This window comes from Drosophila mojavensis, unplaced genomic scaffold, assembly GCF_018153725.1.
Source record: "Drosophila mojavensis isolate 15081-1352.22 unplaced genomic scaffold, ASM1815372v1 contig_136, whole genome shotgun sequence".
Taxonomy (NCBI): Eukaryota; Metazoa; Arthropoda; class Insecta; order Diptera; family Drosophilidae; genus Drosophila; species Drosophila mojavensis.
This window is the reverse complement of record NW_025318667.1, coordinates 2,466,343-2,483,275: the sequence shown is the minus strand read 5'-3', so window position 1 is coordinate 2,483,275 and position 16,933 is coordinate 2,466,343. Positions and strand designations below refer to the sequence as shown.

General features: G+C 47.4%; 1 protein-coding gene across 1 annotated transcript in view; it reads right to left on the bottom strand.

Moving 5' to 3' along the window:
* Positions 1-16,933, bottom strand: part of LOC6585525 (putative mediator of RNA polymerase II transcription subunit 26) — a 74,662-nt gene that overhangs the window by 1,294 nt on the left and 56,435 nt on the right. The window contains exons 4-6 of the mRNA XM_044006959.1: positions 14,456-14,590; positions 5,769-6,414; positions 42-3,227 (exon numbers count right to left, since the gene is read on the bottom strand). Of these exons, the coding sequence (XP_043862894.1) occupies positions 42-3,227; positions 5,769-6,414; positions 14,456-14,590 (3,967 nt within the window). The remainder of the gene's footprint in view (positions 1-41; positions 3,228-5,768; positions 6,415-14,455; positions 14,591-16,933) is intronic.

Genomic DNA, 16,933 nt, shown 5'->3' with positions numbered 1-16,933 from the left:
AAATGTAGTTCAAGTAGAGATTCTCTGTTATGTCAACTCACCCAGCTTGCTGGCCAGCTTCTGCTCGTCGCGCATCGAGTGGCTGGAGGATGCCTGCGAGATACCGCTGGATTCGGTGCTGTGCATCAGCAGATTATTGATCTCCGCCTGATTGGCGCGCAGTCGCCTGCGCAGCTTGGGCATGTCGAAGGGCAGATCGCCCAGGTCAACGGAGGTGGCACTGCCCGAGGTGCAGGCGGCCTCCTGCTGCAGCGTCTTGCGGCGCCGCAGCTTGGGCATGTCGAAGGGCAAGTCGCGCAGCTCCTGCGGCAGCGCCGAGGAACCAGCTGCACCGCCACCGCCGCCAGCCGCTGTGGCTGCCGAGGAGATGCCCGCTGCCGCCGACGAGGACGTATCTGCGGCGCTGCCATTGCCCAGCTGCAGCTTGGGCAGCGTCAGGCGCTGCAGCGCCAGAGTCGTTGGTTTGCCATCCTCGCGCGAGTGCAAGGAGATGCCGCTGTCCGAGCCGAGCAGCTCGTCGGCCAGGTGCAGCAGCGCCTTGTTGGGCGCCGCAGCCGCAGCCGCCGCCGCTGCACGCTGGCTGCCACTGCGCTGCTGCTTCACCAGCAGCTGGACAGGCACGGACGAGCTGCCAGCAGCAGCAGCTGCAGCGGCCGCAGCCTCGGCCGAGGCCTCCTCCTGCTGCAGGCTGGCTGCGCCAGCGGCTGCTGTCGCCGGCTGCTGCGACTGCTCGGAGGCCGGCTCCTGCGAGGACTTGTCCGATATGGGGCTGAGTATGTGCAGCTTGGAGTGCAGCAGCACCGGAGCGCGCAGCGGATAGGCGACACTCGAGCTGGCGCTGGCGCTGGCGCTGGCACTGGCACTGGCGCTGGCGCTGTTGCTATTGCTGTTGCTGTTGCTGCTCTCGGAGCTGTGCGAGCTGAGCGAGCTGGAGTGCCGCGACTCGGAGCTGGAGGTGCTGCGGTTGCCCTCGCTGGTGCTGCTGCGCAACGACTCCATGCTGCCGCCGCTCGAGGAGGTGGCAATGCTCTCGGTGGAGCTGTAGTTGTGCCTGGGTTTGGGCAAGTGCTGCTGCTGCTGCTGCTTGCCATGTTGCTGCTGCGCGTGCTGCTGCTGCTGTTGCTGCTGCTGCTGCTGATGATGATGGTGATGGGCGCTGCGGCGCAGCTCCAGCACGCGGCCCGACTCCAGCACAAAGCTGCGCGGCCGACGCGACGAAGCCGAGGTGGAGGCAACAGCCGAGTTCGAGTTCGAGTTCGAGTTTGTTGAGGGCGGATTCACGTAGGCGCTGTCGGTGAGACTGTTGTCGTTGCTGCTCGCGCACAGCTGCAACTGTTGCTGCTGCTGCTGCTGGTGCTGCTGGTGCTGGCGCAGCGATGCCTGCAAGGGCAACCGCAAGTCGCGCAGTCGCGGATGCGCCGGCTGCGTCGCTGGCAGATTCGGTGCGCTCTTTATGCTATTCATGTAGCGCTCGTGCTTGCCCGGAAACTTGATGGGCAGCGGCGCCGTCGAAGGCGGCGAGGGCGTGTAGCCACGCGTGGGCAGCTGCTGCTGCTGCTGTTGTTGCTGCTGTTGTTGTTGTTGCTGTTGCTGTTGCTGATTCTGATTCTGCTGATCTGCTGTTTGGCTTAGCTGCAGCTGGCTGAGCTCTGCCTGCACCTGCAGCACCACCTGACACTGTCCATCAGGCGACTCCTGCTGCTGTTGTTGTTGCTGCTGTTGCTGCTGCAGCTGCTGCTGCTGTTGTTGCTGCTGCTGTTGTGGCTGCTGCTGCTGCAGCGCCTGATTTTTGCTATTCTTGGCGCGTTTGCATTCGAGACGGCTTTTGCTTAGCGACTTGGACGGCACGGATAGCTCGTTGCCATTGCTGTTGCTGCTGCTGTTGAGCTGCAGCAAGACCGAGTGATTGGTGATGCGATCCACCTCATCGAGATCATCGTCTGACTTGGCTATCTTGCAATCGAAGGCCGTCTCATAGATTTGTCGGCGTCGACTGGCCATGTTGTCGGAATCGTATTCCTCACCTTCCTCCTCCTGCTCCTGCTCCTCTTCCTCCTCCTGCTGCTGCTGCTGCTGCTGCTGCTCCTCCTGCTCTTTAGCCCCTGCTGTTTGCTGCTGCTGCTGCTCCTCTAGCTTAATTGGCGGCGCACATTCGACGCATTCGTGCACGCCATGCGGATGCACGTAGAATATGCTGCGTGGCCTAAAGTACTCCTCCAGCTCATCCAGCTGGTCCTCATCGCCGTGGCCCAGTCCAATCGTCTTGTTGGGCGTCGGTATGCAGGCTCCGCACACGGCTGCTGGGCCCAGCAGGCGGTGCGGCGGCATCGACTCGCACGCTAAATCTCCCACTCCCACGCCCACTACTCCACCTCCTCCAGTTGCTGGTGGACAGCACTTGAGCAGCTCCCCCTCGCCGGCGTCGCAATGTTGCAGCTGCAACTGCAACTCGCCGCTGCCAATGGGCAACTGTTGCCGCGGCTGGACGTTGCACGTCTTGCGCACCAGCGCCAAGGCGCGCGCGTGCCACTCGCGTCGCTTCAGGCACTCGCTGCAGTCGGACTCCTCCGAGGTGCTGGTGCTGGGCGTCTCACAGCGTATGATGCGTACGCCCTCCTCCGTGAAGCTGTAGCGCTTCGGCGTCGACTGCTCGGTCAGGCAGGTCGCCTCCTCGAGCTCGACTGGATCGTTGTCTAGTTCTGCGTCGTCTCCCTTCTGCAGCAATTGCTCCTCCTGCTGCTGCTGCTGCTGCTGCTGCTGCTGTTGTTGTTGCTGTTGTTGTTGTTGCTGAGACTGTGGAGCATCGAGGCTGCTGCTCTTGCGATAGCCGCCCAGTCGATGGGGCTGCGTGAGGGTCTGCTGCGGCGGCTCGCTGGCCGTGGACTGGCGGCACTTTTGCTTCGCCTCGCGGTCGCGCTCGAGCGTCGGCTTCCTTCCCTCCTCCTCCTTGTCGCGAGTCTTGAGCAAGTCCGAGTAGTAGTACGGCGACGGCTGTCGCTTGCTGTGCTCCGCCTGGGCGACCGTCAATTTGCGTGGACTGCGCTGCAGTTGAGCGGGCAACGGACGGACTAGATCATCCGATATGCTGTCCGGTGAATTGAGCAAATCTCCCGCTGCGGCTCCAGCTCCGGTTCCGGTTCCAGCTGCTGCTGCTGTTGGTGGTGCGGCACGCTCTACCTCCTCGTCTATGTCCGCCTCCTCGTCAGAGGACTTGGGTGCCGAGGAATCTGCAAAACATAAGTTTAGATTACAGTAAATCATGAAAACTCCCTAGCCTTATATGCATAATAACGTTAACACAGAGCTAGGCCAGACCTTAGTTAAAGCTACCCCAGGCATAGATCATACGAGATTCTAGCCTAACTCTAACCCAGCTCAGATGTAGCTTACACCGTATACAAACTTTCAGCAGGCCTAATGCAGCGCTAAACCCCTGATCCAACCCCAAAGCAATCCATATCTGAGTTAACCTAGCCTTACGTTGAGCTAGCCACAATCTTAATCAAATGATTCCATTATGACTCCAGCTAGTTTGGATCGAGCTCCTATCTAACTCATTTTCAATACTCAACTAGCCTTACTCATGTCCTACCTAACCTAACCCTAACTCTAATCTTACTTCCATCACTGACTTACCCCCAATCCAACTCTATACTAATTGCTCTCTAGCCTAATTCACCCTAGCCCAGACCTTTGTACCTAAGCTAATTCTTCTTCTTCACTTAGCTTCAACCCTTCAAACTCTTCGGGACTGAGTTAAGTCTAAACAGTTCCACAATGCTCGAACTGGACTTCATTTGCATCAGCTCAACCATCAAATATCAATTAATCCTTCAGCTCCATTCAACATTTTCATAGACTTTTTCCAACTTTCTTAACGTCTTAAAGTCAGTCAAGTCGGCTGAGGCAGTCCGCTTTGTTGTAGTCTCTTGTTAAGTGCCAACAGAGACAATGTCCAAACTGTCAAGAACAATTTAGCTGCTTGTCAGAGTTGAGATTTTTGTTTATAATTACGAGAAATTAGAGGCAAGTGCAGCCAGCCCGCAATCCATTCGCTGTTGTAACTATCCTCGCCCAGTTAATTGAGTCGCCAGGCAAATGAGAATGAGCCACAAAGGGCAGTCAGTGAGTGGATCCCTTTGCACTCCGCCCCTCAACCTTTGCCCATTTTTGGCGCGTCTCTCTGTCGCAGTCTATTAGGCGCTTGGCTGCTCGACAATGCGTTACTTGCTCTATACCTTATTCTCTCTCCCCTCTTTCTCTCTCTCCCGCTCTCACTCTCTCTGTCTCTCTCGCTAGTTCTTTCACTCCTGCTCCTTGCGTCGCAGTCGAATGGCTGCCAGTTGCCATTTAACGCCTGGCTGATCTCAGCAGCCGCAGCCGCAACCGCAGTTCGCGCTGTCTGCCAAATGCATCTAATTGCCACGCCCACAAAGCCACGCCTCTGACTGTGTACAAATACAGCTGATGTAGCTACAGCTATACTTCTCCCAAACTAGCTGTCGACTGTTAAGTTTTTCGCATTTTTCACTGCCGCCCAAAAGTATGCAACGCTTTTAATTATCGCCTGCGTCGCTAGCAACACTTTACTGGCTGCTACCATTTGCAACTAAATGTTGCAGATTCGCTTTAATATATAAAACTGATGCATATAATAACAATCAGTGGCCTGTAAAACTCTTGCATAATAATATATATAGCTTTATAAAGTCATTTATAACTTGATAATAACATAAACTTGAACTATGCTGCTAACAGTTGTTGCTGCTCGCTGAAATGTTGCTAAGCTGCTTCTGCTGCTAGCTGATGTTGCTGATTTTGGCTATGTTGCTGTTATCTAATGTAGTTATTAACAGCACATGTAGACAGCTGTTGCTAGCTAATGCTACTGATCTTAGACTCATGTAGCTAATGTTGCTAGCTCTTGCTGCCAGCGAGTATTGCTCACTTTTGCTGCTAAAATGTTGCTAAGCTGCTTCTGCTGCTAGCTGATGTTGCTGATCTTGTTATGTTGCTAGCTGATGTAGTTGTTAACAGCAAATGTTGCTAGCTCTGTCTGTTGCTAGCTGATGCTACTGAGCTTGGACTCATGTAGCCAATGTTGCCAGCTCTGTCTGTTGCTAGCTAATGTTACTGATCTTGGACTCATGCAGCTAATGTTGCTAGCTCTTGCTGCCTGCGAATATTACTGACTTTTGCTGCTGAAATGTTGCTAAGCTGCTTATGCTGCTAGCTGATGTTGCTGATCTTGGTTATGTTGCTGCTAACTGATGTAGTTACTAACAGCAAATGTTGCTAGCTCTGTCTGTTGCTAGCTGGTGTTACTGAGCTTGGTCTCATGTAGCCAATGTTGCTAGCTCTGTTTGTTGCTAGCTAATGTTACTGAGCTTGGACTCATGTAGCTAATGTTGCTAGCTCTTGCTGCCAGCGAATTTTTCTAGCTGTGTTGATCACTCTTGCTGTTGGCTGTGGCTAGCTGAAATGCTGCTAGCAATTGTTGCTAATGTGTGAAAGTATTGCTAGCTAATGCTACCGATCTTCATCTACAACTGTTACTAGTGAATGCCAACTTGTGGATGTTCTTCTAGCAATTGTTGCTAGCTGTTTCTCTGCTGCTCTTGTGCTTGTTGCTGCCAGCTGAAAATATGCTATCTATAATTTCTGCTAGCTAAATGTTGCTGATTACAATATTAGCTGTTATTGCTGCTGCTCTTGCTGCTGCTGCTCTTTCCGCTGCTGCTGCTGCTATTGTTTACATTGCTGCTCACCTGAATTGTAGTGGCTGTTGCGTTTGTCCTTCTTGTGATTGCCGTTGTTGTTGTTGTACGTAGAATGGCGATGCAGCAACTGCTGCTGTTGTTGTTGCTGCTGCTGTTGCTGCAACTGCTGCTGATGTCCGCGCGGTGTTGGCAACGTTTGCAGCTGCTGCTGCTGCTGATGCTGGCGCTGCTTGTGCAACGGCGCCGAGCGACGCTTGGCCTTCTTGTGATAGACCTTCTTGTGCTGGCCGTGGTGGCGCGTGTCCTTCGGATCGGAGTAGCCCTCGATCAGTTTGACAGAGGCTTGCTTGATGTTGCTGTTGGGCAGCGGCGGATGTTGCAGAGTGCCGCGTTGCTGTTGCTGCGGTGCTGCTGGCAATGTATTGTTGTTGTGCGCATGCAATTGCTGCTGTTGCTGCTGCTGTTGCTGTTGCTGGCAAGTGTTGTTGCTGCCGCTGTTGTTGTTATTGTTGCTGCTGCTGCCGCCCAAAATAGTTGCCGCTGCAGTTGTCGCCTGACTGGGCAGCGTTGCCAAGGAGGCAAGCGGCGGCGGCGGCGGTGGCACAGCTGCTGCTGCTGCTGCAGTCGATTGCTGTTGCTGCTGCTGTTGCTGTAGCTGTTGCTGCGGCGCTTGTTGGGCTTCGTTAAATGGCAGCTGTAAAAGGCAAATGCAAAAAGCGAATGAGTTAACATTTTGTGCCTTTTTCTTGCTTCGTTTTTGTTTTTGCTGTTGCTGTTGTTGTTGCTGTTGCTTTTGCTTTTGTGGTTGCGACTAATTTGATTTGCGTTTCAATTCCAATTTGTTGGCGTTTAATTAAAATTTGTGCATGCGTCATGTGGTAACCGCCCACTGGGCGTGGCCTGTGGTCGAAATGTGCGTGTTGAGCTCTCAGCCCATTGAGCGCTTCAAGGGTTTCCTTTATCGCCTGCCGGCAACACAAAAAAAAAAAAAAAAATGCAGCAATCAAGCTGAACAGAAAAACCTCTTCCACCTGTCACATGTTTCCACCTGTGGGTGAACAACAATCAAAGTCGAACTAGTAGCTCACATGAACTGTATAGCTAGTTCACAATTGAGCTTCTTAATCAAATAGAAATTTGAGCCATCATCAAAGTTGTCTAACTGCATTGGAACTAGTTCTTGACTGAGGAAGCTTCCGCAATTTGAAAATGTTATCATCGAATATTATCGAATGTATCAAATATTCAAAGATAACTTTTTTAGCTAAAGCTTTCGATTCAAGACTCTGTTGAATGCTTGCTGTTTCCCTGTTTTTGTCTCTATCTCTGCTTCTTTCCTTTTTCTCTCTATATATCTCCCTCCTGTCCTCTTTGCCTATTCGCTTTCTCTCGGTCTCTCCGTATGCCTCTCGCTTTCTTTTTAGTCTCTCCATCTCCCTCATTTTCTCTCAATCTCACCATCGATCTCTATGTCTCTCTCTCTCTCTTTCTCTCTCTCTATCTCTCTATCTCTCTCTGTCTCTCTCTCTCTCTCTCTCTCTCTCTCTGATTTAATGTCTCTGGGTTATACTAGCTAGTTTTCTTTCATATTATACATATATCTCTCCATCGTTCAATCCAACATTCCATCTTTCCTTCTTGTTCTTTTCATAATCTCTATCATATTCCGTATCTTCATTTCTCTCTTTCTCTCTCAGTCTCTCTCTCTCGCGCTTGCTTTTTCTCTCAGTCTCTCTCTCTCTCTGTCTCTCTCTCACACACTCTCTGTTTCTCCATTTGTCTCTACTTATTTGTCTTTCTCTCATTCTTTCTCATTATGCTTTATTATATTCCTGCCTCTCTATATCTATCCATCTCTCTGTCTCTCTCACATTGTTCAGCTGCTGTCATGCAGAATTCTTGTTCAATCCATTGCTTCCTCATTCACAGTTGTTCAGTTCAGTTTAGTTGAGTTCCGTTCATGTTCCGTACAAGTTCAGTTCAGTTCAGTTCAGCATGGTTCAGCTGCTGTTCATCTTTCATTTATGAGAGGAGACAATGTCCGACAGACGATGACAAATAGCTGAACATTACAAAAGTGCAACAGCAGGTCGCACAAACAACGCCAGCAAATGACATTAACGTGTCCCTAATGTGCGCACATTATAAACAGCACACAGAGAGAGGGAGAGAGAGAGTGAGTTGGGGAGAGAGAGAGAGAGAGAGAAGGCGAGAGCGAGTCGTAAATATGCGCATTATTGTTAAACATAAATTTCCGCTGCAAGCAGAGCTGGGGCAGAGGAAGCTGGGAGCTGGGCAATGTTGCATGTTGCGGAAATTGATGCCAAGACTGGCAGCTGGGGTCGACTGTGGGTGGCCGTATATGTGTGTGTGTGTGTGTGCGTGGTGGGGGGGTCTTTGGGTGTCGGCTTACACTAAGCACTGGACTCTATTGTTGCTGGACTTTGAAATTGAAAGGAATTTTTAATTGAAACTCATAAATTAAGCCTCAACTGCGCCAGCTCATCGAATGGATGTGAGTGCCACACACACACACACACCTCTCTATATACATATATACCTATATATGTATATGTTTTTATATCCCCCTGCTCAAGCGCCGCCTCTGCTGTGGCTAGTAGCAACGGCTTTGTTTGAGCTCACGTTGCCCGGACAGCTGCTGCGGCTGTTGCTGTTGCTGTTGCTGCTGCTGCTGCTATTGCTGCTGCTGCTGCTGTTGCTGCTGCTGATAACTCAACTCAATTCAAATCTCATAAATGCAAGACAATACAAAATTTAAATGCAAAACACACACACACACACGCCAATACACAGTCAATAGATGGCATATTGGTTTTGGGGTTGATCTTGAACTGTAAGCGCTTTTCAATTAGAGATGCGCGCGTGAGCCGAATGCAACTATCGCATGCGCCATATATGTCAACTATAATACAGTCGAGTCTCGATAATTTGTACCCCGCTCAATCACAAATCGCGATAAACCGAAAAAATCTATTCCCTTGAAAAAAATCGTTCTCGATAATGTGAATTTTCTTGGTAAATCGAGAAATTCGGATCCCCTTGCTGTTTCGAATTATCGGGACTTGACGATTGATGTGACACACGAATAAGCAACCCTCAACTTCTTAAAAACACATGCTATGGAAAAAATAAGAATTTATATAGAATGAACTATGAAGAAAACACACATATATCGATATAAGATTCATAGATCGAGATATTGATTCAAGATTCACAAGTCTTTATATTTAGCTCTCCCTCTTCCTTTCATCCTATTTTTCTCTCTAACTCTCTTTCTCTACATCTACCTCTCTCTCACTCTCTCTTGTTCTACTCTAACTTCCTCTCTAAGCTTCCAATTAATCGGTTTTTTACTAACATCGTCTTTTGCTCCATTCCATATTAAATCTTGCTCACATGTTGTGCACACACACACACACACACACATGTGTGTACATATATATACATTCACACATGAGCACACACACTCTCGTTGCTCTTTAAATATTTGCCCTTGATTATTGGCAAACGTGAATTTTCATACACGACTTCGATTGGCTCCCGCCCACCAAATGTTGCTAACAATCAGTGCGGGGCGTGGCAAGGGTGAGAGGCATTTAGCTGGCAGGCTAGACAAACTACAATCAAAATGGTTAGATGAATGTGTGTGTGTGTGTGTGTGTGTCTCATTGTTCATGTGCAGCTTCTTCTTCTTCTGGTGCTTCTGCTTCGTTGTTGTTGTTGTTGGTGCAGGAAACGTGATTTTTATGCGGCAACATTAATGAAAACGTTGCCAGATGATGTTGCGGCTGATGAAAATGCTTTTGCTGATACTCATCATGATGATGATGATGTTGATTTGAAAGCAGACGTAACTTAAGAGCTGTTTCGCCATTTTCTAAACACACATGAACGAATTCTGTTCAACGTGATGCTTAGCTAACAAGCATAGCTGTCTCTTTTACACCCACCCACCCACACCCCCTCTCTCGCACTCCGCCTCTCTCTCACCCTAATGCTTTTGAGCAGTGTTTGCATACGCTAACCAGGCAAGCGAGCAACCAACAGGTATTCACAATCTGGAAAACTCAGCTGGAAAAACTTAAAGCTCAAAAGTTGTGCAGCTAGAGCAAAATCTTTTATAGAGTAAAGAATTTCAGATACTGTTATGTGATATGGTATATATTACCATAGTGAAACTAGAAAATGTTGGATACTATGAATAGGGGGTTCGGTATGTCGCTTTAACTATATTTGAAATTGGTTTCAGCAATGCTTTCATCTTTGAATGGAGTTAAACATATGGCATTTTACATATATATCTTCATCCATCTAGAATTGACGCTACTTATTGGAGGTCTGACTCAATAAACACGAGCTGGATGTTAGCCTAAGATCTAGTAGAGCTCAAGCTCAAAATGTGACTCATGTTAAAGCTAAGTCAGTCTTCTTAAGATTTCTAAAATATATCCACACTTTCAAGAGATCAAATGGTAAGAGTCATACAATATGTCGGTAACTAACAGTAAAGCTGTTCTTGAAGTTATCGAAATATTGTATGACTCTTACCATTTGATCTCTTGATATTATTCACATTTGTTCTCTCTTCTCTCTCCCTTTGCTTTCCTCTGCTTGCTTAGCTTGAAAATAATCTTGTCATAGAGCATTTCTACTTCGTCTTTTGGCTTTAACATTCCCTGCCCCACCTCTCTCTCTCTCTCTCATACTCATTTGTTTGTTGTTTCTAGTTTCCAAGCTAGACAATGCGGCGTATGAGTAATATGTGAGCTGTGACAGCAAGCAACAAGCAACCAGGGCGCCCGCAGCCAAGTTATTGAAATCAACAAAAAGGCCACAGCAGCAGCAGCTACACACACATACACACACACACACACACACACACATACAGGTGGCTTTTGTTGTGCTGTTGTTGATTTTTATTTTCGCAGAGTTATCGCTGATATTGCTCCATGGAGAGTAATACAGGCTAAAGCTGGCAACGGCTCTGCCCAAGTGCACTTCACAATGCAGCCCAGACAGAGGCGCAGGCGACGCTGTATAGACGGGGGCGACTGGCTAAAGGAAAGGGGCGGGGCGGTGTGGGCGTTTGCTTCGACGTTTTTCATATCGCAAAAATGTCGCGCGCGTTTGCCATTAAAACGTGTGCCAAAAACAACAACAACAAAAACAACAACATGGCCAGTATTTATATAGCACACACACACACACCCACATACAGCCTGCAGCTTTTTATATGTGAACAGAACACGCGTCGCGGCTGTTTACGCAAAACAAAAGTCATAAGATAAAAAATTACATTAATAACTGTAAAGCAGTGGGAATGAGAGAGGACGATAGGGAAGGAGAGTAGAGAGAAGAGAGAGAGAGCGAGAGAGAAAGAGGGAGGCGTGCGCCCAAATGGACATGGCGTACATGGAACACAGTTGAAGAGGCGCTAAACGTTAACGCTTTGGGCCATTGGCTCGGCTCAAAGCGAATGTGAAAAGGGGAGCAGAGCACTTAGCGGGGGGGCACTCAACTAAGGGGGGAAATCGGCTTAGTGCTGATAGCGCTGTGTGTAGAGCAACGCCAAATGTGAACAGCCAGTAAAACGTTTACGAATGGCTCGCAATTGAGAGATAAATACGTGGATGAGTGAGGCAGCAGAGGGATACAAAGACATACATAGAGGAGAAAAGAAAAGAAAGAGAGATAGAGAAATATAGGACGAATGAAAGAAAGCAGAGAGAAAGGAAGAACGGAAGAACGGGAAGAAAGAAGAAATCTGAAAGTAGAGAAGAAAGGGCATAGACAAATAGAGATATGGGCACTCAGAGAGAGGGAGAACCTAATTGAGTAACGAAGAAAGAAGGGGAGAGGGCTACATACATAGGGAGAGAACGACATAGCAATAGAGAGGGATCGACAGCATGGGATACAGAGATAAAGATCGAAGGAAGCAGAATGGAAGACAGAGAGAGAGAGAGTGAGCAAGAGAGAACAAGTAAAAACACATCGGGTCACTCTTTCCTTTGTCGTTGCTCAAGAGAAAATGGAAGGAAGAGGTAAAAATATTTAGGTTTAGAGAGAGACAGACTTAGAGAGCAAAATAGAAAGATTGAGAAGCAAATCGAAGAATTAGCTTCAAGAAGATGAATCCCACAAAGAGGCAGCCAGGTAAACGTTTACGAAAGGCAAACTCAAACAGAAAACTGCCCAAAACTCGTCAGCAATTGGCCGCTTAGCATGTTGAATTTGGCCAACAATGTTGGCAACTTAATATTCAATCACGCTCATTCGCTATTCAGAGTGAATATTTGTGAATACGAAAACGAATCGAATGTGAATATTTTGCCAATTGGCCGGCTCTGTGCGAGGCAGCCACAGCACAAGCTGCAAGCCAATGAAAACATTTGCTGCGCAATTTCGGCCACATTTACAACACTAACACACACACACACACACTCGGGCACACACACACTCATTTGGGGGCTTGCGGCTAAACAAATTTCAATAAAAAGAAATTCAAGTGGCAAAGCAACGTTTTTTATGCGCTGCCATGGCGACGCAGCAGCCGCTTTCACTCTCGCTTTCACTTTACGACCAATATGCAAAAGGACAATAACAACAACAGCAGCAGCAACAGCAACACACAGGATAACAACGAGGCACAACAGAACACACAATACGAGCACAAATATTTCGCATGCGGCCATAAAAACCGAAATTCCAAACTCCAGCCCCGACAAAAAGTGAGAGACCAAATGTGCATAGAGATTGCTACAATCGGCAGACACTGACTGCACAATACTCGCTCATTTGTCGTGTCAGTAATGTCGTCTTCGAATATGATACAGATGCAGGAATGAAGCGAATGAGCCTATGTAATGGCAATATGCTTCTCAGCTCCGGCTTGCAAGAGAGACAGAGAGAGAGAGAGAGAGATAGAGAGAGAGAGATAGAGAGAGAGAGAGATAGAGTGAGAGTGTGAGAGAGAGACAGAGTGAGTGTGAGAGAGAGATAGAGAGAGAGAGAAGGAGAGATGGAGATATATATAGAGAGAGAGAGTCACTCTCTCAAAAAGAGAGAGAGTGAGAGAGAGAAAGAGAGAGATCGAGAGATAGAAAGAGAGAGAAAGGGAGAGATAGAGAGAGAGGGCGAGAGAGAGAGAGAGAGCGAGAGAGCGAGAGATAGAAAGAGAGAGGGTGAGAGAGAGAGGAAGTTCGGGCGTAGACACCTATATACATATACATATATATATATATATATATACATATACATACACATATATTATAGATATATACATATACATACACATATATTATAGATAGATATAATAGACTGTAGACTCGTTATACAGTTGTTTTCTCTTGCATAGGGAATGACTGATTGATTCATCATACAGTATAATCCGGCTATAACGACACTCAAAGGACCGTCGTTATACCCGTAAGGCGCTATAACCGTATACGTTTGCTCATAAAAGTTTGTCTGGGGACCGGAACTTTCGTGGCTATAACCATAAAAACGCTATAAGCGGAGTCGTTATAGCCGGAGCTTACTGTATATACATACAATATATATACCATATACGACAATACGTGTATATTTATTATATATTTCCAATATTTAATCGCTTTCTCTCTATACTCAGGCAAGCCAATATGCTCGCTCTGTTCAGTTGACTGAGCGGGTATCTAAAAAAGAGCGCCGTAACGTAATTTTTTTGCGGACTCTCGAGATAACGGGCCGAGATTTTTGGCAGGCGGGGTTACGTGGCGCATGTGGGACAGAGACAGAGCCGAGGGGCAGAAGCAGCGGCAGCATAACATTTGATTTGTGGCAACATTTGCTGCAGGCTCCTCGCACACGTCCTGTGCCCGCTGGCTGAGCTCTTCTCTCTCACTCCCTCTCTCAGTCAGTCTGTCTCTCTCTCTCTCGCTTCCTTCATACATACATTTTCATAATACTTAGTATCTCAGGCCTTTTCAGCTCGCTTTTTATGGCTGACCACCCGCTGGGCAGCAACAGCAGGAGCAGGAGGAGCCGCAGGGGGATCAGCAGGAGCTGAGGGTTGGCTATTTGCTGTATTTTTTCCAGCTATTTCGCAATATTTAGCCAATAGACTTGGTGCATTGTTTGAGCGACGCTTTTGTTCGCTCCGGTTAAATAATCAAAAGGCTCGTCAATCTGTGGGGGGAGAAGTCATTCGAGTACGTCGAACATTGCCAGCAATGAGAAAAATTCTTTTCATGCTTTTCATTAGCGCATTGCCGATGCGCTCGACGTCCTCATCGATGTCGTCCGTCGTCCGTCGTCCGTCGTCCTCGTCGTCGGTGCGTGCAGTTTATCAATTAGCTGCCCAAGGGCAGTTAATTGCTTTTTACCAATGACAGCCCACACTGAAACCCCTCCCCCCCTCAACTCCATCTCCAGCTGCAGCCCCCACTTCAAAGTCTGTCAAAGATTTCATTCATTCCAGTGAAAGCTTTAATGCTCCAGACGCTGCCTACATTAAATTTCATTTGCTCTAAAGCACATTTCAATTTCCATGTGTTCAGTTATTCGTTCAGTTCATTAGAAGTAAATGGTTCATATGCAAACTAGTTCAATCAGGCCCAAACTCTAGATTCTAGATTAAAATACATATTTTGAAATTTATCAAAAGAAACCCATAAAGTAAGCTTGTATCATATGGATATGTCGGAACTAGTTCATTGTTGAGTCAGACTTACAAATTCAGTTTGTGGACTCGGCGCTATCCAATGCTCCGGATTCGTTGGTATTGCCTCGGCCAGGCAGGGATCGAAACTGGACGGTCGTTTCTTAACAAAGTCTACAGGCAGGCTGTAATCATCACAGATGGCAATCTGCAAAAGAGAGAGAGAGATAGAGAGAGAGAAAGGTTAGAAAAAGAGAGCTACGGAATGAGAGGCTTCACGCAATTTGTATGCTAAAAATAACAATTTCAAGTTGAGCTAAAGAACGCGACGCACATACGCCAAGTGGTGCCAGCTGTGCTTACATAGAACAAAAGAGAGAACGAGAGAGAGAGAGAGAGAGAGAGAGAGAGGGAGAGGGAGAGAGATGGGGGAACACGCTGCGTCATCAAAAGTGTTGAAGCACAATGGCTAAATTACAGTTACAATTAAAAATGGCGACGCCGCTGGAAATCTGTTTGTCAAGTGCACAGTCGACCAGGTGGGCGGGCCCTTAGATTGAGCGACAGTGGGCGTGGCAGTGCACAGTATGAAAATCTGCAAAGCAACAACAATTATGGCTGAAGTGTATGGAAAAGTGCATGGAGAGCAAGGGGAGGCGATTAAAATAATGAGGAAGAAAGAAATCTGAATACCAATTCTATAACTGTATCTGTATCTGTATCTGTATCTGTATCTGTATCTGTATCTGTATCTGTATCTGTATCTGTATCTGTATCTGTATCTGTATCTGTATCTGTATCTGTATCTGTATCTGTATCTGTATCTGTATCTGTATCTGTATCTGTATCTGTATCTGTATCTGTATCTGTATCTGTATCTGTATCTGTATCTGTATCTGTATCTGTATCTGTATCTGTATCTGTATCTGTATCTGTATCTGTATCTGTATCTGTATCTGTATCTGTATCTGTATCTGTATCTGTATCTGTATCTGTATCTGTATCTGTATCTGTATCTGTATCTGTATCTGTATCTGTATCTGTATCTGTATCTGTATCTGTATCTGTATCTGTATCTGTATCTGTATCTGTATCTGTATCTGTGTCTGTGTCTGTATCTGGGAACACGATTTTCTTATAGATACCTCAAAGAACAATTGCAGGCGATAAAGTTGACGACAATTGTGACAGTACCATTCCAAGCCGGAGCCGGAACTGGAACCGGATCCGGCATTGGGACCCAAGCCTGAGCCAGAACCCAGGCCCAGTCCCAGGCCCAAGCCGAAACCGAAGCTGGGAAAGTTTGTGTCAAAGTTGTTTGAGCTGCTGCGTCGTAACTCACGCGCCAGCTCCCGTGGGACGGCGGCGCAGGTGGCGTGATAGGGCCAGGCACAGGGACCGGCGCACACGACGTAGTCCTCCTCGCCGGCAGTAAAATCAATCCAGCAGCGACGACAGAACATGGCTGCTAATAATTTTATCTGGCAGACAGACAAACACTTAAGAAAATTACAAAAAACGATGCGAACGCCTTGCGAAAGGAGTAAAGGCGACGGCAGCTCAGCTCTGCTCAGCTCGGCTCAGGTGTTGACAGGTGCACGGGCGGCGCGGCACTGAGCTAAGAACTTTAACTAGAATCCAAATGCAGCTATGGATAAAACTTTTCCCAGCCAAGAAAATGAATGTGAAGGCTGCTGCTGCAGCTGCTTTGCCTTCAGCTTTATCTTCTGCTTCTGCATCTGCTTTTGCTCTTGCTCTTGCTTTTGCAGAGTTCTCGCTGTGGCCTTTGGGGCATTGCTTTGAAATTGAAAGGCCAATCATAGTGAATGAAGGCAGTTGGTTAGTGTGCATAATATGCCACATTCACCTATCCTCCCACACCCCCCCTCATAATCTCTGCTCGCCCCATGAAGTATGCAAGAGATTCGAGGCAAGTGCAGCATGCACCTTGCGAGCAAGAGGTTTACCTGGACTCAGGCAGATATTATGCTCGCTTAAGTGAGGCAAGACTTTGGGCGTGAAGCGAACGAGAGAGTGGAAAGTTAGAATTGACAGACATATTGATATATAAAGAGAGTGAGAGACACGGAGACAGAGTGAAAGATAAGTAGAAGATTAAAGAGATCGAATGTAAATGAGTCAAAGTAAGATATTGATACAACGAAAGAGTGGAACAGACTGGTAGATAGAGGGGAAGAAAGATATAGAGAGAGAGAGAGAGAGAGGGGGGAGATAAAGAGGGAAATAGAGGGAGATAGAGAGAGACAAAGAGAAAGGGAGAGAGAGACAAAGAGAAATACAATGAAAATGAGAGGAAGACAGAGAGAAAGAGAGAGAGAGAGAAAGAGAGAGAGAGAGAGAGAAAGAGAGAGAGAGAGAGAGTGAGAGAGAGAGAGAAGTACAGTGAGAATGAGAGAGAGATTCGATAGATAAAGAGGAAGAAAGAGGAAGAAAGAGACGAAGAATACGCGATAGAGACGAAAAAATATAAAGAATCAAATAGAAGAATAGAAAGAGAGATACAAAGACAGAGAAAGAGGAACAGAGATGC